The sequence below is a fragment of the Castor canadensis genome, chromosome 7, assembly GCF_047511655.1.
Source record: "Castor canadensis chromosome 7, mCasCan1.hap1v2, whole genome shotgun sequence".
NCBI classification, from domain to species: domain Eukaryota; kingdom Metazoa; phylum Chordata; class Mammalia; order Rodentia; family Castoridae; genus Castor; species Castor canadensis.
In genome coordinates, this window is record NC_133392.1 from 16167580 (window position 1) to 16185794 (window position 18215).

Here is an 18215-nt window from a genome sequence, read left to right on the forward strand (position 1 = left end):
CCCAGCTACTTGGGAGGCTGAGATCAGGAGGATCACGGTTCGATACCCAGGCAAATAGTTCGAGAAATCTACATCCAAAAACATCAGAACAAAATGGACTGGAGGCATGGCTCAAGTGGTAGAGTGCCTGCTTTGCGAGCACAAAGCCCTGAGTTCAAACCCCAGTCCCACTCGACCCCTCCAAAAAAACCCCCTAATTCTCTAAATTGTTGATAAGAGCCACAGAGTAGAGATTTAAGTGGAAAAGCCCATCTTAAACATGGAAGAATAATGTTTTAAGGAATGGTTAGATTGTTTCCCTTGAGAAAGCTTCAGTTTGTGGTTCACATTGGAAAAGTCTAGTCAATTAAAACCTACACTGTATTGTACACATTTCTCATGTTGCTGCATAAATGAATCTCATCCCCAGGCTTTGAAAGATAGCTTTATCCAGGAGACAGTGAATTTGCGTGTCATCTCATCTTTTTGCATTATAGTAAGATTGATTTTATGATTCTTTTCTCATAAATTATGGGCTGGAGGCAATCAGAGTCTGGGAAGTGAGTGCTATTGCTCATCTTCCCTAATTTTAGGCCCAGGCATGTCACTTGTTCTTTTCTTCTGTACCACACAGAGCTCTTTAAGCTTGCAACCATGGTTATTGTTCTCCACCTGGCCAGGAGTGGTCTGTTAGAACCAGGACATGATCTTGGTTGTGAGTATCTGGAAGTGAGTATCATCCCTGAAGGCTTTAGCACATCATTGAAAAGGATTATTTTGTTAAGGATTTATCATGTGGATGGGAAGTGTAGATCAGGAGGATGGCGGTTCAAGGCCAGTCAAGGTAAAAAAACCAAAAAATTAGTGAGACTCCATTTCAATCAATAAGCTGGGCATAGTGGTGTGTACCAATAATCCCAACTGCAAGAGGCATAAGTAAGAGGATGTGGTCTGGAAAAAATATGGGTCCCAAAACTCAATTGTCTGGGCTGGTGTGTCATGTCAATCTCAGAATGAGGTGAAACAGCTCATCACGGAAAACAAAAAAGTACACGTCAGTTCACTTCTTGCTCAGTTGACTTCAATGTGGCTGTGATTTCTCAGACTATCCAGAAAGTAAGATCTTGAAATTAAGAATACACTCCCAGGAATAAAATATACATACCACTGGGCTGGGGACAGGGATCCGTGGTACGTGCTGCCCAGCATGCATGAGGCCCTCCCTGGGTTTGATCCCAGGCCTGACGCACACACACTGACAGTTTATATTTAACCATATATACATATACAATAATACACTGCACTAATACTCAGTCAAGACTTGGGCTGCAGATTTCCCCTTTTAGACAATCTGCAGCACTGCTGACCCCTCCCCCATGGTCACACCATTCGTCTACTGTCTCTCTAACGAAGTTTACCACATAATATGGCTGAATGTCTCTGTATGAACACTGAATTCTTACCTGGACTATGACTTCTTGAGTGGAAACAGCTTCTTTCTGTTTTCCTGGTACTTTAATACTGGTTCATAGAAAGTTCTCAAGAAATATTTGTTGAATGAACAAAATTCTTGGTTTTGGATGAAATAATTGTCTTCTTTCTGGTACGTTTTTAGAAACAACTCAGAAAAATCTAATGCACACCACACTCACCTAAGTAGTGAGTGCACATCAAACAGCCTTAGGTGGATCTCCTTGAGGCGGAGGGAGGGGCATAGATTAGATGAAGTTAAAAACCAGCCTCTGGGCTAGGGACATGGCTTAAGTGGTATGGGGCCTGCCTAGCAAGCTTGAGGACCTGAGTTCAAGTCCCAGCTCTGCAAAAACAAACAAAAACAAATCCAACCTTCTACAAAGTATCCCGTAGTAACTTTCTTTGTTGGCCTAAGACCAACTAAGTCACATTCCACTTCTGAGGCTCCTCTAGCATTAAGCAAACTGGCATGCACTGTTCTTCTTGCCTATTCTGTCTTTGGCGAAAGAGGTACAACTTTTACTTGAGTTACTCCAGCAGAACAATTACTGTAATTCTTTAAATTCCACTGGAATTATTAGTTTTCCAAATAAGATACTGCAAAAGACTTCAGAGTGGTTTGAGCCAGATTTTGGACTGAGGATATAAAATTTTACACACTCCTTAAATGCAGTTTTTTCTGGGAGCAGCTCAGGGCAAAGAGGGTAATTTCAACTCCTATCACCAAAACCTTGCCTCTTCCACCCTTTCAGTCTATTGTCCTCTTCATTTCCTTCCACAGCTATTTTGAATAACATTGACTGGGAAGACTCTTTGTTTGGGTAGTTGAGATTAATAATGAGATTTTTCTTTTTATGGTTGTGCTATATATTACATTTTTTTTCAATTTCCAATTTCAAAGGAACTTGAGAAATACTCAAGTGAATGGAATAAGTCTAATTGTTTTAAATGTCAGCTAAAAAGAAAGGGTTTTAAATGTGTTGGAAAACCATTAAGAAATAGTGCTTGGAGTGAATTTCTAAGATTTGCATAAACATTGCACTTGGAGGTACACATGAGATTTGCCCAGGGAAACTTGTCATACTTTACAGTCCTCCGCCACAAATACTGTTGACTCTTTTTGATTCTCTCCCAGGGATCAGCTGATTGCCATGCCAATCATAATCAGGGTTATAGACTTATCAGTTGATAAAATATTTCCAATTCAAATTCTACAAAAATGTAAGACATTATTTTGTTTAAATTACATCCTTTGTTTATTTATTTACTTTTTTGGATTATCCCTCTTACTCCTGCATGCGTGGTTAGCACAAAAAGTTGAATTTGATCACAACCTCCTTTGAAGAGGGGGTAGGTACACAATTACCATCTGAAGAGCTTCTCAGTAGATGACCCAAGGATCCCAGACCTTGGTAACACTGTCAGTAACCATCACAATGTTCATAGAAAAATTTACCAAATATCCTGTTTAATGTAAACAAGGCAGGAGGCCAACAGCGTCTTACAGTAACACTATTTACAGGGCCCAGAACTATGAGTATCTATTATGTTTTCACATAGCGAATGTCACAATGACATGCATATTTCAATTTATTGTAAACTCAAAACATAATTACCATAATTTGTGGGTTTAGTGCTTCACTGTTACTTCTGTCGATGTCTATGAACTTCATAATTAAATGGTAATTGTACAGTAATGCAATAATTTCTGGAAACAATGCCATGAGTTTATGATGTAATTCCATAATTTGTGCCCCATAAAATTAAGTGTAACAATCTTTACACTAGCAACAGTGTAAGCAAGCTAAGGATTTTGGTCCTTATATCTATATACACACATATATATATACACATGATAATGTACAATTAAACTAAAAAGCTATGAATCCACTCACAGCTTCCATATTGCACAGATACATTATGAGAACATTACACAGTTATGTTGTGAGCTCTACAATGATAATTGGCTAAGACAAATCTGGTTCTATCAAGTAAAGGAAGTGGCTAATTACTAAAAATAAATCCAAAGACTGTACTGTGAGAAAGTTTAAAACCATGTGCATACATATTTACATACAATGAAGCAAGGCTAAAATTCAAAGTCGAACTTGCTATGGCAATTGATTGTTACGGTGGCACTTTTCACCAACACAGTGCACTTCAGTCACTGTTCTTGCAGGTACCAGGTAATGGACATATTCAGCTTCCAAGAGACAGTAGGAAAGACTAGTGATGCAGTACTCTGTCATTAACAAATCCAACTTGCTGCGAGAACTTGTGCTGGCTCTAGGTCTGAACTAAATACACAAAAAAGAAAGAAATTTACAAGAGAAACAAATTAAACCTTAAGCCTTAGCTGATTACAAAACAAAGTCATTGCAATAACTTAGGAAAATGGTATTTTCAGAAGCAGCATATGCACATACAAATAGAAGAGTTAAAGCTTTTCTGAGCTTGGTTTCATGGATTAGCTATAAAGCCCTGTTGTGGAATCAAGGATATAATAGTATTTGGTTTGTGAGGTAACATCACTGCTATTATACCGACTAAGTACTATGAAAACATTAAGAAATATCTAATATCTCTTAATGTCTTACTTTAAATACACATATATCAAAGTAGATTGTTACTACATCTAAAATGGAGATGTAGCAGTGTTCCTTGAATAAAACGATCAATAAATTCAGTAAAATGTTTTCCCATGGTTCAAAATCATGCATGAAGTAACTGCTTCACCAATTTTGTTGTTTTATGGCTTGGCTTCATGAATTTCTTAAGAGTGAATTAGGGAAGATTTTCATTAAATTAGAAATTAAGTCATTTTGTTGTTTTACCAATGGTGAGCATCCTGGAGCTGACACTATTTGTAAGTTTTTAATATTTTCTTCCCAATAAGTAGCAAAAACTAACTATAAAATAAACCAGAAACACTAATACAACAAAAGGAGCAGGTAAGTGTAAAACATGCATTTATGCACAAAGCACATGGTGTGTATATACCAACATGCCCCATGATGGCTTCTTAGAAGGGCAGAGACAGCTCTGCTCAAGCTGGAGTATGTGAGCATCTCTCCCAAGACATCAGTAAATGGAAAGGTAAAGCAGAAAGTGCTGCTGCTTAACATTTCAACAAAAATTAGCTTATAAGCAGTATTTGAGTGATAAGAAAGAAGAGAAAGACACTTGCAAACACTGAGTTGTAAGTCACAGACAGCAGGCTGTGCACAGCACAGCCGGGCTAACCAGACATTCCTGCCTATCTTCCTATCACACACACACCCAACTCCCCCAGGCCCTTAATATGTAAACAGAACATTTAAAAGACTGTTTTCTTTAATCTCTTTAGAATCATTTAAGACAAAAGACTGAACAAAATGAAAAAAAAATGTAAACATTAAGAGGCCATTGCAATTATGATTGCTGCCTAAGAATTATCAGTCAGTCGCCCACCTAGACTCTACCATGCACTTCAATAAGAAAATCAATTGTAAAGCAATTTCATAAAGCAGTTTCCAGAGAGGGAGAGGGGAGACAGTTCTCAACCCACAACATGTTAATTAGCTTAAAAAATACTATTCTAGCAAACATTCCCAACAAGGAGCATAAGTTCAATGATGCTGCAAAAATGACAGAGTTTAAATAAACGGGACCCATACATGAAAATCAATTACCAACATGGCTATGTGCACAAAAGATAAAAGAACATTTCTTTAAAAATATATATTAATCAAGAATTTCTTTATCATATTAAATTGTTATTCTTAGAAAAGCTGAGGAAAATTACGCTGCTCTACAGTTTATCTCCTATAATTATTCATTTGATGGTTCCTGAACTATAATTCTTCTCATTTACAGTTTTTAAATATTTTGTTTGTAAAGAATCTTAACTTTAAAAAGTTATAAAATTAGTGACTTTTTTTTGCTACTTATTAATCCAAAAGAATAGAAGCATTTGCGTCCCAGAGAATGTCAAAATGCTTTGCTACCTAAAAGGATATTAAAATAACAGAAATATCATCAAAGTCATGACATCAGAAATTTTGCAGCTTTTCACACAGTCCTTAGAAATGCTTATCTTCTGAAGTTCCTTTGATTGTATCTGAGACTCAGCAATGTGCAATTTTATGTAGAGAACCATCATGATAAAGTCAATGGAAACACTGTCCCACTGTTTACCCAGAGCCCACACCATCATTTCTTAATGGTTCTGTCCAGTTTACAGCAATACTTCATTTAAAAAAGCCGTCTTTTTATCCTGTTTTGGCTTGGTGGAACCGAGTTTTTCCTGATGTAAGTACAGTTCCTCTAGAGACTTGAACAATGTCATTCATGGTGTGGAGGAGGCGTGGTATTTCACAAATGCAATTGCTGCCAGCTCCTTACAGAATTCTTCCAACACGATCACACCCTCTAGCAACGTGATGTGGTCAATACTGCAAAAAGCAGACAACAAATTCAGACACCAGCAGATCACTAAATGTGGTGACATTGTTGGACAAAAATATGTAAAACACCGACTTACACAGGGCCCTCAGGTTCCAAACCAAGCAATCGTTTTCTGACTAGTAGAAGCTTGGGAGTGAAGTCTTGAATACGCTGAATTCGAACCATAAGGTCTCCAACAACCTGCGTCAGAAACAAGGAACTCAGTTCCTGAAATCAACTACATAGGTATTCTCAGGTTAAAAATAACTTCCTTCCTTATCATTAAACAAAGAACCCCAACTTGCACTACTGCATTAAACATCTTTGACCAAGAATTCATATATATTCTTTAAAATATAAAAGTTACATACATTAATTATTTAAAAGAGTGAATCCCCATTCATATTCAGAATGTATAATAATTACTTTTAAACATTAGGGATATAATATTTTTCACTGGGTTACATTAACTACATACAATGATATAAAGATATTAAATGGACAGGCTTATCAATCCTAGAGAACAGAACTAAACTTACCCTGACAATGACGGAGAAGAGAGACCTACAGCCAGAGGCAAGGTTCACATAGGGATCCAAAAGGTACTCATGTGTGTGTGGATGAGGGAAGAGGGAAAGTCTGGACAATACCGAGGTCACCTGTAAATTCACATCGTATGGCTGTGCAGAGGTAAGAACAGAAAGGCAGTCGATGTGATTTACAGTACACACACTGAGCTTAATTTATTAGTTCAATTTGTCTTTCCAAGAAAGGAAAACCTGTCATCCTACTCCTTCCTCATCCAACTTCTCCTTCCACGTGCTCTTTTGTAATAAAAATATCTTAACTAAACTAGCTCTCACCATCTTACCAAAGTCCCAAAAAAGAAAGAAAGGCATTTATTGAAACATACAGAAAAGACAAAGACACACATCTTTGTAGCAGGACATGTTTGATTGATTAAATTAATGAAACAGGTGAAGAGGGCATCAAGACCCACCAATGTGTCATATATACTATTAATTACAAACCACCAAGGACACATTAAACCAAAGAGTCAAGAAAGGGAAGAGAAAGTATTTCATCTTTGAAATATAGTAACATGTTAAGATTAGTTCTCCCTACAACTGTACATCTGTCAGTTCCTTAGACATTTTTTTTAGGGAATACCACAATTTTACTTGAACTCCAGGTGTTAATTTCTGTTCATTCTTCATAGAAAGCAGCTTGGAAGTACTTTACAGTTTGTCAACATCAGAGGAAAAGGTGGACTACACAAAAAGAGTTGTTGTTTGCTTAGAACTTTCAATAGGAACTTCTCACCCCTTCCTGTTTTCCTCTTCCAAGCAGCCAAAGGAAATTGACTAGTTGAAACAAAACTGACTACCTGGATGAGGACCTGGGTGAGTGACAAACAGCCCAGGCAAGGGAACGGTGATTCAGGACGAAGTCTGATAATTAGCAGTAAAATCTGCATGTTTTATTCTCATCCACTGAGCAGCTTTTAAACCTTTGTTCATAATGAATACCAATTAGAAGTGAATCTGTGGCTTTCTGAAGAGAATGGCTCGGCATGTGCCAGAGATGTCAGACACTCTGATGAACCTTTTCTTTTTTAATTAAAGGGACAAAAACTCAACTCCTATGGCTTTAAGTTCAATTTTGGTCTTTGTTACTTAACCTGAGATTTATGAACATGGATTGTTTTTTGAGTGAAGAAAAACTTGTCTGAGTTATTCTTTTTCAAAATTTAGCCCTAAGCAAGACAAATGAAAGGAAATTTGTATTCCTAATAAAGAGAGGTTAAGAGTATATTCTCCTATTTGATATTTGCAAAAGAATAGCCTTCATTAAGACTCAATGAATTTGCATTAAATTGTACATCGGGACAAAAGAACAATTTATAAGAAGCGACTTAAAAAAGTGTACTTGGAAAAATATGTGTACAGAATAATTTGAAATATAACTTAGGTCCAGACTCCATTTCAGATAGTTAAGATTTTTGGTCACTAAGTTCTGCCACTTGCAGGTACTTAAATAAGCCAACACAACTTGTCTTTAAACAAGGCTGTATCACTGCTTAGATTTTAAAATTTCTCTATAAGGTGCTACTTTGTTTTGTACCTTTGTTTTAACATACATATAAGTCATGGGTTGTTTAAGAAATTTAAAAGTGACTTTCTTTTTTTGGGGGGGTGGTGCTGGGATCAAATCCAGAGTCTTGTGCATGCTAAGGAAGAGCTCTATTACTAAGCTACACCCTCAGTCCAGGTTATTTTGTAATGTTGTGAAAATGAAAATAAACTCAGTAAAATATAATTTTTAGTTGTACTGTGAAACGGTCTCATTTCATATTGGTACCACTTTAAAGCAAGGTGGTATTTTGGATGCTGTTAGTAACTGTGTATGTCCATTATTTGGGATGTCTTATTTTGTACAATATTCACCTAAAAGGAGAGATAACCAAATTTCTCTGACATGCCAAACGGATTTGCTCATTTTTTAAACAACTAAATGCTAGAAATATAGCACATGCTACTTAAAAGGTAAATGAAAAAGAGGACCTGATGTCTTTATTACTAACTGTCCAAAAACAGTCCTGCCTGAAGGCTAAATTAATGAAATACTTCTTAAATTATAATTTCTTTATTTCACTTTCTTGTGACTGAAGAAAGCCTATATGGAGTAAATTCCTTTTATTACTTCCTACACTTATATAAATATTTAACTAAAATGCTAAGGGAAAAGAGCAAGTATTTTAACATGCAAATTTTAAATTAATTCCAAATTGGTTAGCTCAGTTTCTATGTAGAGGCAATTCTGGTGCCAGTTGTTCTATTTCAGGTGGATTTCCCTCTGTGTACACATTTCAAAGCTCTGTCCACTTCATTTGTCAATGAGAGCAGGAAGGAGGGACTTTATGATCCTAAACTCTTTTCTCCTGACAGATGATGACAGAGCAACATATCAGCTGATGGTGATTTTCATCCACTTCTGAAGTAAATTCATTTTTTATTCTGCCTCTCCCTTCTGAAAATTAGTATTACTAACATCTTCTTTGTCTGAAGAAACCAGCTCACAATTTTAATGAGACCAAAGTGGTGAAGATTCAATTTCAAATGATATTTACAATCTTCTGAATTAAGCCTCACAAATTTTACCCTGCCTGCATCTGTGCTAATGGCTGTGCTGACTTTCTAAGTTCGTCAACAAGGAAAGTACTCTCAGCACCTTTAAAGTGATGGCCTAGAAAGAGAAGTAAGACACATGATAGTTGTCAGGTCAAATAAATATTTTGCACATGCTGATGCATCAAAAACCTACCAGTTTTTGAGAATTGAGTCTTATGAAAAAGTCATCTAGTGAAAAAACTAAGAAAACAATTTGTACTTAACTGAAAATCCAAACTAAGTCTTGAGATTATACCATGGTGAACTATAACAAAATAATAAGAAAATCAGTATTTTACCTGATCAAGAATTCTTCCCATTCTGTCAAATAAAACTTTCAAAAAGTGGCCTTCAAAGAAAGCTGCTTCTAAATGACACTTTTCCAAGGCTTTCGGAGACCCAGGCCACTCCCATTTTAAGCAGATAGCACAGTAGTCCCGGAACTAGGGGTAAAGAAAGCATTTTGATCATTAAAGAACTGCCAAGCAACAAACTGAGATGAAATAGAAATGCCTTTCTCACAGAGGAATATGCAGAATGTCTGCTGTGACCAAGTGCCAGAGAGGAGGGAGCCATAACTCAGCCCTGACAAGGAGGGGCAGGGGACAACGGTAATCACCAGTAACCAGTGCAAGTTGGTGGAAAAAGGTATTTTAACTTCACTAACTTACTTCCTTTAATAACTGTGCTTATCCTGTTTCCTTTAAAGCAATTTAACTCCTTAGTTACTTTCATGACAGATTTAGAGCACATTTACAAAGCAAAGACCGAGCCACGTTTTAAGATGTAGTCTGCACTATTGCACATGATGGATGAATGAATGATGCCCATTCCCCCAGAGAACAAGCTTGCTGTCTCAAGAGTATATTTACACTGGGCATGAGGACATGAGAGGAAAAGGAAGCCCGTGGCTGGTGCTGGCCCTCAAACTGCCTATGACCATCACCAATGAGAGTACTGAAAACCAGAGTGAGCATTTATATCTTTCACCAGCAATTTGACTAAGTAATTGTGTCTGTTGAACCTATCAATAAAATAATTGGAACTTATAGTTGTGTCCTTTTTTCATTCTCTATTAATTCTCTTTTATGGTATTATACAAAAGTGTTAGGACACTTTCGTGTCAGATTGGAAATGATTTGGATTTTTTAATAAGCAAAAAATTAAGAAAAAATATAAGAATATCTCATATAGCAAAACTGAATTTTAAAGGTCTCTTCTAATATGCAACTTACTTAAAACAAAAATAGGTAGCACAATGTGTACACCTGTAAGTAAATGTAATAACGATAAAATAAAAGGAGAAAAAAACCCAACAAAAAATAAATTTGGAATGCCCTCTTTTTTCATATTCTTTCCCTCTTCAGATTTTCCTTATTCAATAAAGCAAAATTATTCTGACCTCTCTAGTTTGAAAATATCCTGGAATTAAAACAGCATATTCTCACCATGAAATAATAACTTGAACTTTTAAAAGGAAATATATTTAAAACAATTAAAAGGCCAACTACTTCAATATATTGCAAATTTTAAACTCCTTGGCTTCCAGTAGACAATTTTCTGTATAAAAGCACATTCTAATTTTGATAAATTATTTTTGCACTAATACTTCTGAAATTTTGACCTGGAAAAAAGTAGTTTTAAATTTGTATCCTTTTTATCTGTTTTCTAATATTTCTGTAATGACCATAATTGCATTTGTAATCACAAACCAGAAAAGAGGGAAACTTTACAAAAACAACAAAAGCAGTTAAAAAATTCAAGTGGTACTGCTGAAAGATTTTATTGCCTTTTTGATTGTTATATGAATGTCCATTACTCTAGAAATTTATGTATTGATGTTTATTTGATTTTAGGTTTAAAGTATTATGGATTAACTACATGAATATGAAGATTAATTACATATGATAGCATAATTCAAACCAAAGAATTTAAATGAAAATTAATAGCTGATTTGAGAAATTTCAAAATTTGAAATTGTCAATTAAAAAATTTTAACCATGCACTTGCTGGTTAAGCTCTACCACTTAAGTCACATCCTCAGCCCTGAAATTTTCATTTTGAAATTCACTTTCAAATTTTGAAATATTCTAGTCCAATTATTTATTCAACAAATACTAAAATGTTTAGAATACTATAAAATGTATAGATTTAAGCTACATATTTTGTGAGACTCAATTATAAGCATGAGTCCCATTCTCAAGAAATTACCTATAATCCTAAAATAAGGAACACACAAAGGGCAATGAAAGTTGTGGTGCTAATTCCACACAGAAGCAGAACAGCAATTTCCTTTGCTGGCGGAGAAGAGGTCCAAACTTCACTGGTAGGGAAGGGAAATGAGGTAAGAGGATAAAGAGACTAAACCAAGAGGTGGCATTTAATTTAGACCCTGAAGACTGCAAAACTACAGATCAGATGATGGATGAGAAAAGAAGAGGGAAATTTTCGAGGCAGGCAAAATAGCATCAATAAAAGCATGTAAGTGTTGTTCGGATAGAATCTGAAAATCTTAAGAAATAAGATGGAGAAGCAGGCTGGAGTGTTGCTCCAAAAGGATCCAGAATGCTGAGCTTGGACATCTAAGCATCCAGACTTTATGAGTTAAAAAAGCAGAGGACAGGTGATTGTGTTAAAATCTGCCCTTTAAAGAAAGTAATCTGTTCACAGATTCTAAGCAGCAGGAAAAAACTGATGAGGCTATCACAATCCTAGATAAGAAGTAATAAAAGACTTGACTAGACTTCAAAGGTAAAAACACAGAAGGAGATAGATAAGAGATATGGTAGAGGCAAAACCAGCACAATTTGGCAACAGTCTGGAAGCTAAGGAAAATGGAAGATGAATGAATCCAAGACAACTCTGAGAGCCAACTTTGAATGAATGACCAGGCAGCTGAATGTGCCACTACCTACAGCAGTACAGAAAGGAGCAGATCCAGTTTTGACAGAACCAATGATAAGTCTACATGAACAGATATAGACTGACATCCTAGGAGAACACCTAAGTAGCTGGGGCTAGAGATTTGGAGACACTTCAGATATAGAAGGTCAGATGTAGAATTCACAATAGAGATAAATACTAAGTCAGAAGAGTGGTAAATGAATGGAGATAAAAGAGGGGCAACGAGAACACCTGAGACATGAAAGCAGCTGCAACAAAAAGGAATGCTGCTGCAGAAGACTTGAGAAGTTTTAAATAAGATGGGACAGAGCGAATTCAGCAAAAGTTGCATAGTATAAGACTGATACACAAAACTCAACTGTATTTCTACACACTAGCAATGAACAATCAGAAAATGAAATCCACAGAATTCCATGATACTATTGAAACAAAATACATAGAAATACCTTAACAAAGGAAGTACAAGACTTGCACACAAAACTATGAAATATTGTTGAATAACATTAAAGACAGCCCAAGTAAATGGAAAGATTTTCTGTTGTTAACACAACCACACTTGCCAAATTCTTCTATAGATTCGGTGCAATGAAAATTCTAACTCCAGAAACAGACACAGTAATCCTAAACTTCATATAGAATTACAAAGGACAACAGACAGTGAAAATGATCTTGAAGAAGAAAAATAAGGTTTGAAGATTCCTACTTCTCAAATTGAAAACTGAACTACAAAGCTCAGTAATCATGACACTGTGGAACTGGGATGGGACATACACACAGATTGGTGGAGGAGACCTGAGCCCTGAATTACCATTTATTCTATTATTTATTATCGCCAACAAGTGGGAAAAAATTAAAGGACCCCCACCTCACACTATATACAAGAATTATGACAAAATGGATCAAAGACCTAAAATTACAAAATTCTTAAAACGTAGGCAAAAATCTGTAAGAGCTTGGATTAGGGGCTGATTTCTTAGGTTAGTTCACAAAAAGCACAAAGAAACATAGTTCAGTTGTATTTCTTCAAAATTAAAATTATTTTGTGCACCAAAAACACTATCAAGAATGTGACGGATGTAAGGTTCTCTGTCTGCGACATTTGTCACTCCACTGATCGCTGAGGTTGATTCGGCTGATCTGGCTGGGTAGGCAGGTGTCCCCTTCCTTCCTCACCACTGCATATGCGTCCCTCCTGAGCCTGCATGATCGGTAGCTGCATGCCCAGTCAAAGAGGAAGACCATCCCCAAAACAGGAAGACTGTTCTTGGGTCAAGGGTTTACAAGTAGCTGCACTCCCCTGCTAGAACCTCCAAACAAGCCCTCAAAAAAGTAAAAAGACAACCCCTAAAGTAGGAGAAAATATTTTCAAATCACATATTGGGTAAGAGTCTAGTACTGAGAATATATAAGGAACTCTTACAACTGGGCAATAAAAAGACAAGCCCACTGGAAAATGCACAAAGGACTTGACAAATATTATCCAAAGGTACGTAAGTGTCCAATAAGCACATGATGAAGTCTTCAACAGCATTAGTTATTAGGGAAATATAAATGAAAACCACAACAACCATAAAACCTCTTCCACCTCTATAGAATAGTTATAGTAATAAAAAAGTGCTTAATATTGTTAGTGAGGACATGGAGAAGTTGGAGCCCTCACACACTGCTGGTAGAATGTAAAATGGTACACCACTGTGGGAACCAGTTTGGCAGTTCCACAAAAATGTTGAATACAGAATTACCAAGCAACCCAGTAAAAACTAGAAATCTGTGTTTACATACAAAGTTTTAAAGAAATGTTCACAGAATTATTCATACTGGCTCAAAAGAAAAAGCAATCCAAATTTTATCAACTTGCAAGGAAGAGATCAATGTAAATCACTTCATGTAATATTCTTCAGCCATAAAAACATGAAGTACCAACCCATGCTACAACACGAATGAATCTTAAAAACATTATGCTCAATGAAAGAAGTCAGACACAGAGGCCATGTAGAGTACGATTCTGATACACGAGATGCCTAGAGTAGACAAAGCCACAAAATTAGAAGCAAAGAGCTGCCAGGCAGCAGGGGGTGGGGAGGAGGAGGAGATGGGACTGGGGAGTGACTACCTAATTCACACAGGGTTTCTTTTTGGAGTGATGGAAATGTTTTGGAATGAGATGGTGGTGATGGTTGCACATTAGGAATATACTAAAAACCACTAAACTGTATACTGCAAAAGTTAAAATGTCGGATTTTATTGCAGTACAGATTTTGTTAAAGGAGGAGGGAGTATTTAATATTTTTTTAAACATTTTCCAATGTCTATAAAATGCTATAAAGCAAATCGAGATGAGTAGATCTGTGAGAAAGTAGTCCCAATGAAGCAGAAAGGTGAGAGCCAGGCAGCAGAGATACTAGTGAATTACTGTCTGCATAAGAATGGAGGTGGGGGAGGGGATGGGAGAAGCAGGAGAGGACAGTAGCCAGTGGATGGGAGCCAGAGAGGGTGGTGGTACTATATTTTGGATCCATAGGGGAAATGGATCCAAGTGAGATAGTACTTAAAGTGGAAAACAAAAGAGAACACAAAGAAATCTTCAGCTAGAGACCCAGTTAGTGAAAAGCAAACCCAGGTCACCTGCACAATGTGTACCTAGTGACCGCAGAGTTCAGGTCTCATTTCTAATGAGACTATTTCCTTGTGGTAATGGCTATGGCCAAGTGGGTAATGTGACAAAGTATATGTGTATATTCTTGGATTTCATTTCCAAAAATGAGTTACGTCACTTACCTGCCTGTGAGCATCTCGGAGGTAGGTGTCATATCCAGTGCCCTCAACATGGTAGGATGATTTTGCTTCATCTGGTACCAGACAAAGAAAACTTAAAGCAAAAAGGCCATAATCAATCACAGAAATATTCTCATACTTCAAAAATACCTTTATGTCTATTAAGGTATCATTTAATCAAGTGATACCTTAAGTTTAGCCAAGTTTTAACACAAATGGAAACTTGAAAAATGAAATTATATGTCAAGTCTTTATCTTGAATCAACTTTACAATTTACTGATTAAATATATTCTGGTATTATTTCAAAGGTTTTGTTACAAAATTACAGATTCCACTTAAAATAGAAGTAAACCTAAGACTTGTTTTTAGTTGCTGCATGATGACAGGTTGCCATGATACTTGTTAATCTCAGAAAACTGCCTTTTAAGAAATTTAACCTGAGAGAGATTTCTATGCACCATAATTTTGCATTCTGAGTCAGATGCATTTTAAGGTGATCTGCCAGACCAGGCATATCAGTGACAGCACTAAAAGGGAAGAAAAAAGAGAAAATTGCCACAGAAAGACTTTAAAAAAATGTAAAAACATGAACTGAAAAAAGGATTAGCCCTATGTTTAACATACATGCTTAGTAAGTACAATTTGTTAACTGGCAATTCTCAATGTTGTAATTGGGAATTACTTAAAATTAAGTCATATATACCTATATACACCTTGGTATACTTTGCAGGTTTACCTAACAACTATTTTTTTTAATTTGAAAAAGATTATTTTTTTGTTTTTTGCAATGCTGGGCATTAAACCCAGAGAGTTATTCATACTAGGCAAGTATTCTACCACTGAGCTACACCCCAGAAATAGAAAATTCTTCTTCTATGAAGTAAAGCTTCTCTGCAGGAATCTTGACAGTCACTATACTTGTTATACAATCAAGACAAAAAAGCTGACATAATCAATCTTTAAAGAACACTGAGCTCATAATATATTTCTGCAACAACTGAGGAGAAGAGCTGGGATATATCAAAACAAGTAAGAGGAATGTATAGAGTAACTCACCTATTTACAATTTTATGGACTTCGGTTTTCCCATCATTTTTGGGGTGGTCTGGACTAGTAGGAGGTGAAGAACTAAGCCACTCTTGGTTTGACAAAGTGTTATCTGGTGAAATGTCAGTAAATAATGGATCTTCTTCCAGATCTCTAAGTTTAATTTAATGATGTACAAAAAACATTTATTATGACATTTTCTAAACCAAAAGACTCTCTCCTGTGTTCTGAGGAAATATTACAGAATTTTTCTAATATAAAGAATTAATGAATATATTTATTTTATAGACAAAATTTTTGTGCTAACAGTCTTGAGAATATACTACTAACTTTGTTACTAGATTTAACAGAATATATAATATCTCTTGCAATTTAATAGAATTGTAGAATCAGGCATCTGAATTTTAAGAACTTTCAAACCTTAAGAGGTTATTTATTTTTTTTAAAGCATAAGGAAGAGAACAAGGAGGAGACAAAAAGTTCTGGCTCTATGAAACAGTGAACTCAGAGTTGGACAAAACTTACACTGCTCCTGCTATTAATCCATTCTCTACTACGTCTTTATCTTCTGGGCACAAAGGTTTATATTCTGTATAATTTCTTTCTTCAAGATTTCTTAGGACCAAGTTGTAAAGAATGTGCTCGTTGGGTTTCTGTAGAAGATGTTCAAACATTCTCAGAGTCATTATGCTTATCTGAAAATAGAAATGATCAAAATCAGTTTATTAAAATCAGTGTTTCAAAGAATCTAAATTCAATACTGAATCATGAGACTGCTTACCTCATCAGATATGTGGTCACAGTGTTCAATTAACCTATGTCTTAAAGGATGTCTGCTAAGTTCGGCCAGAGTTTCTGGTTCCCTCTGTTCTCCAAGGATAAAAACCACCATTTCTTGAAGCAAAACATCGGAGGTTACTTGCCGAACAATGCGATGAAGCAGAGCAGTTGACGTCAGGATGCCCATCTCAGAACTGAGCCAGCAAACAGGTGATTAGTGGGCAGAAATAACCGAAACTGAAGTTTTTGTTGTTGCTTTTTAAGGAAAGCGGCTACTCACGTTTGCATTAACTGAGGTTCCATAACGCCAATGAAAAATCTCTCATGGACAGCTTTGGCAAGAGCAACTGCAGCAGTCTACAAGACAGTATGAGCACCATGATTTTGTTAATGGAAAAGACAGATTTATTTGTAACATCAGTAAGTCAGTTTGCACCTCCATGTGAATTAAAGAGGAAAGACAAAACTTTCCTATTGACCACAAACCTAGATCAAACGTTAGGATTGGATCATTTACATATTTGTTTACATTTGCAATAAGAGGAATAGGACAAAAATTATTCAAATAATCTTATAGTTTTAATATTTCCCCAAAGAGAAGTGGTGGGAAGTTACTGTTGTGTGCAGTCACTGTTGTGAAGTCAATGTTTGTGAAGCATTGTACATAATACTTACAGATATAAAGGACAGAATTTGAATCCTGATTTGTTCCAGAACTGCAATATACCACACACGATTTATTTATTTATTTTACTAAACATACTCTCCTAAGACAATTAAGATATATTTGGTGATTACAAACTAGGGATCTGAATTTCACTTAGTAGACATTTACATTTTAAAATGATCAATAAACAACAAAACTCAAACCTTTTGCGCTTCTTTAATGAGTTGATCACAGTAATCAAACCAGGAAAGAAACGAAATTAAGGCTCGTTTTCCTGGGAATGCTGAAGCATCTTCTTTATGACTATATGAGTCCAACCTGCAAATACAGAAGAAATGCTAAGTTCAAAGTTATCCAAAACCATGTGCCCTATTCAGTACTTATGGGAAAACGAAGGCATATGAATGAACTCACTCTGCACACATGGTATGACACATTCACAGAGGCAACTTGGATCACAGCTAGAAGAGGATTTATTTATTTTTTAAAAAGCCAAAGATAAGAGAAACTTTTAAATAAAAGTTACAAGTCGTTTTCTCTCCTTAAGTGGAAAGACAGAGACTAACACAGAACGGAGTAGCAGGAAAAAACACTTAAATGGCTCTTCAGATTTCTGGCATAAACTTGACCAAGTAATTGCAAGAAAACAGTTTTGTTTTTTTTTTTTTTTTTTTTGCAGCATCTCAGCTGCTGGGATGCAAGAAAAGTAAGCAAAAAGACTGGTTAGCTGCTCTTCTTGCCTTAAAATGCAATACAGTCATGTTAACAAGGAGGTCTTCTGATAGATGTTAGAATATTTAGTGTGGAAAAAACAAAGAAAGGTTAACAAAATAATAATGTAAACCCTCAAAAATTGATCAGCACCAAGCCAGGCATGGTGGAGGTAGGAGGATTGCAAGTTCAAGGCCAGCCAGGGCTAAATAGCAAGACCCTGTCTCAAAAAAAAAAAAAGCCTAGGGATGTAGTTCAGTGGTAGAGCACTTGCCTAGCACAT

At 36.0% G+C, this 18215-nt stretch overlaps 1 protein-coding gene across 3 annotated transcripts in view; it reads right to left on the reverse strand.

The window, feature by feature from the left end:
• Positions 1–2895: 2895 nt before the first annotated feature.
• Positions 2896–18215, reverse strand: part of Fhip2a (FHF complex subunit HOOK interacting protein 2A) — a 36633-nt gene continuing 21313 nt past the window's right edge. For all 3 annotated transcript variants that reach the window (XM_020178202.2, XM_020178201.2, XM_074078235.1), the window contains 10 exons: positions 17425–17539; positions 16835–16911; positions 16556–16748; positions 16300–16469; positions 15784–15927; positions 14730–14820; positions 9347–9490; positions 6417–6557; positions 5975–6078; positions 2896–5885 (listed from right to left, as the gene is read on the reverse strand). In XM_020178202.2, the coding sequence (XP_020033791.2) occupies positions 5780–5885; positions 5975–6078; positions 6417–6557; positions 9347–9490; positions 14730–14820; positions 15784–15927; positions 16300–16469; positions 16556–16748; positions 16835–16911; positions 17425–17539 (1285 nt within the window). In that variant the 3' untranslated portion in view covers positions 2896–5779. The remainder of the gene's footprint in view (positions 5886–5974; positions 6079–6416; positions 6558–9346; positions 9491–14729; positions 14821–15783; positions 15928–16299; positions 16470–16555; positions 16749–16834; positions 16912–17424; positions 17540–18215) is intronic.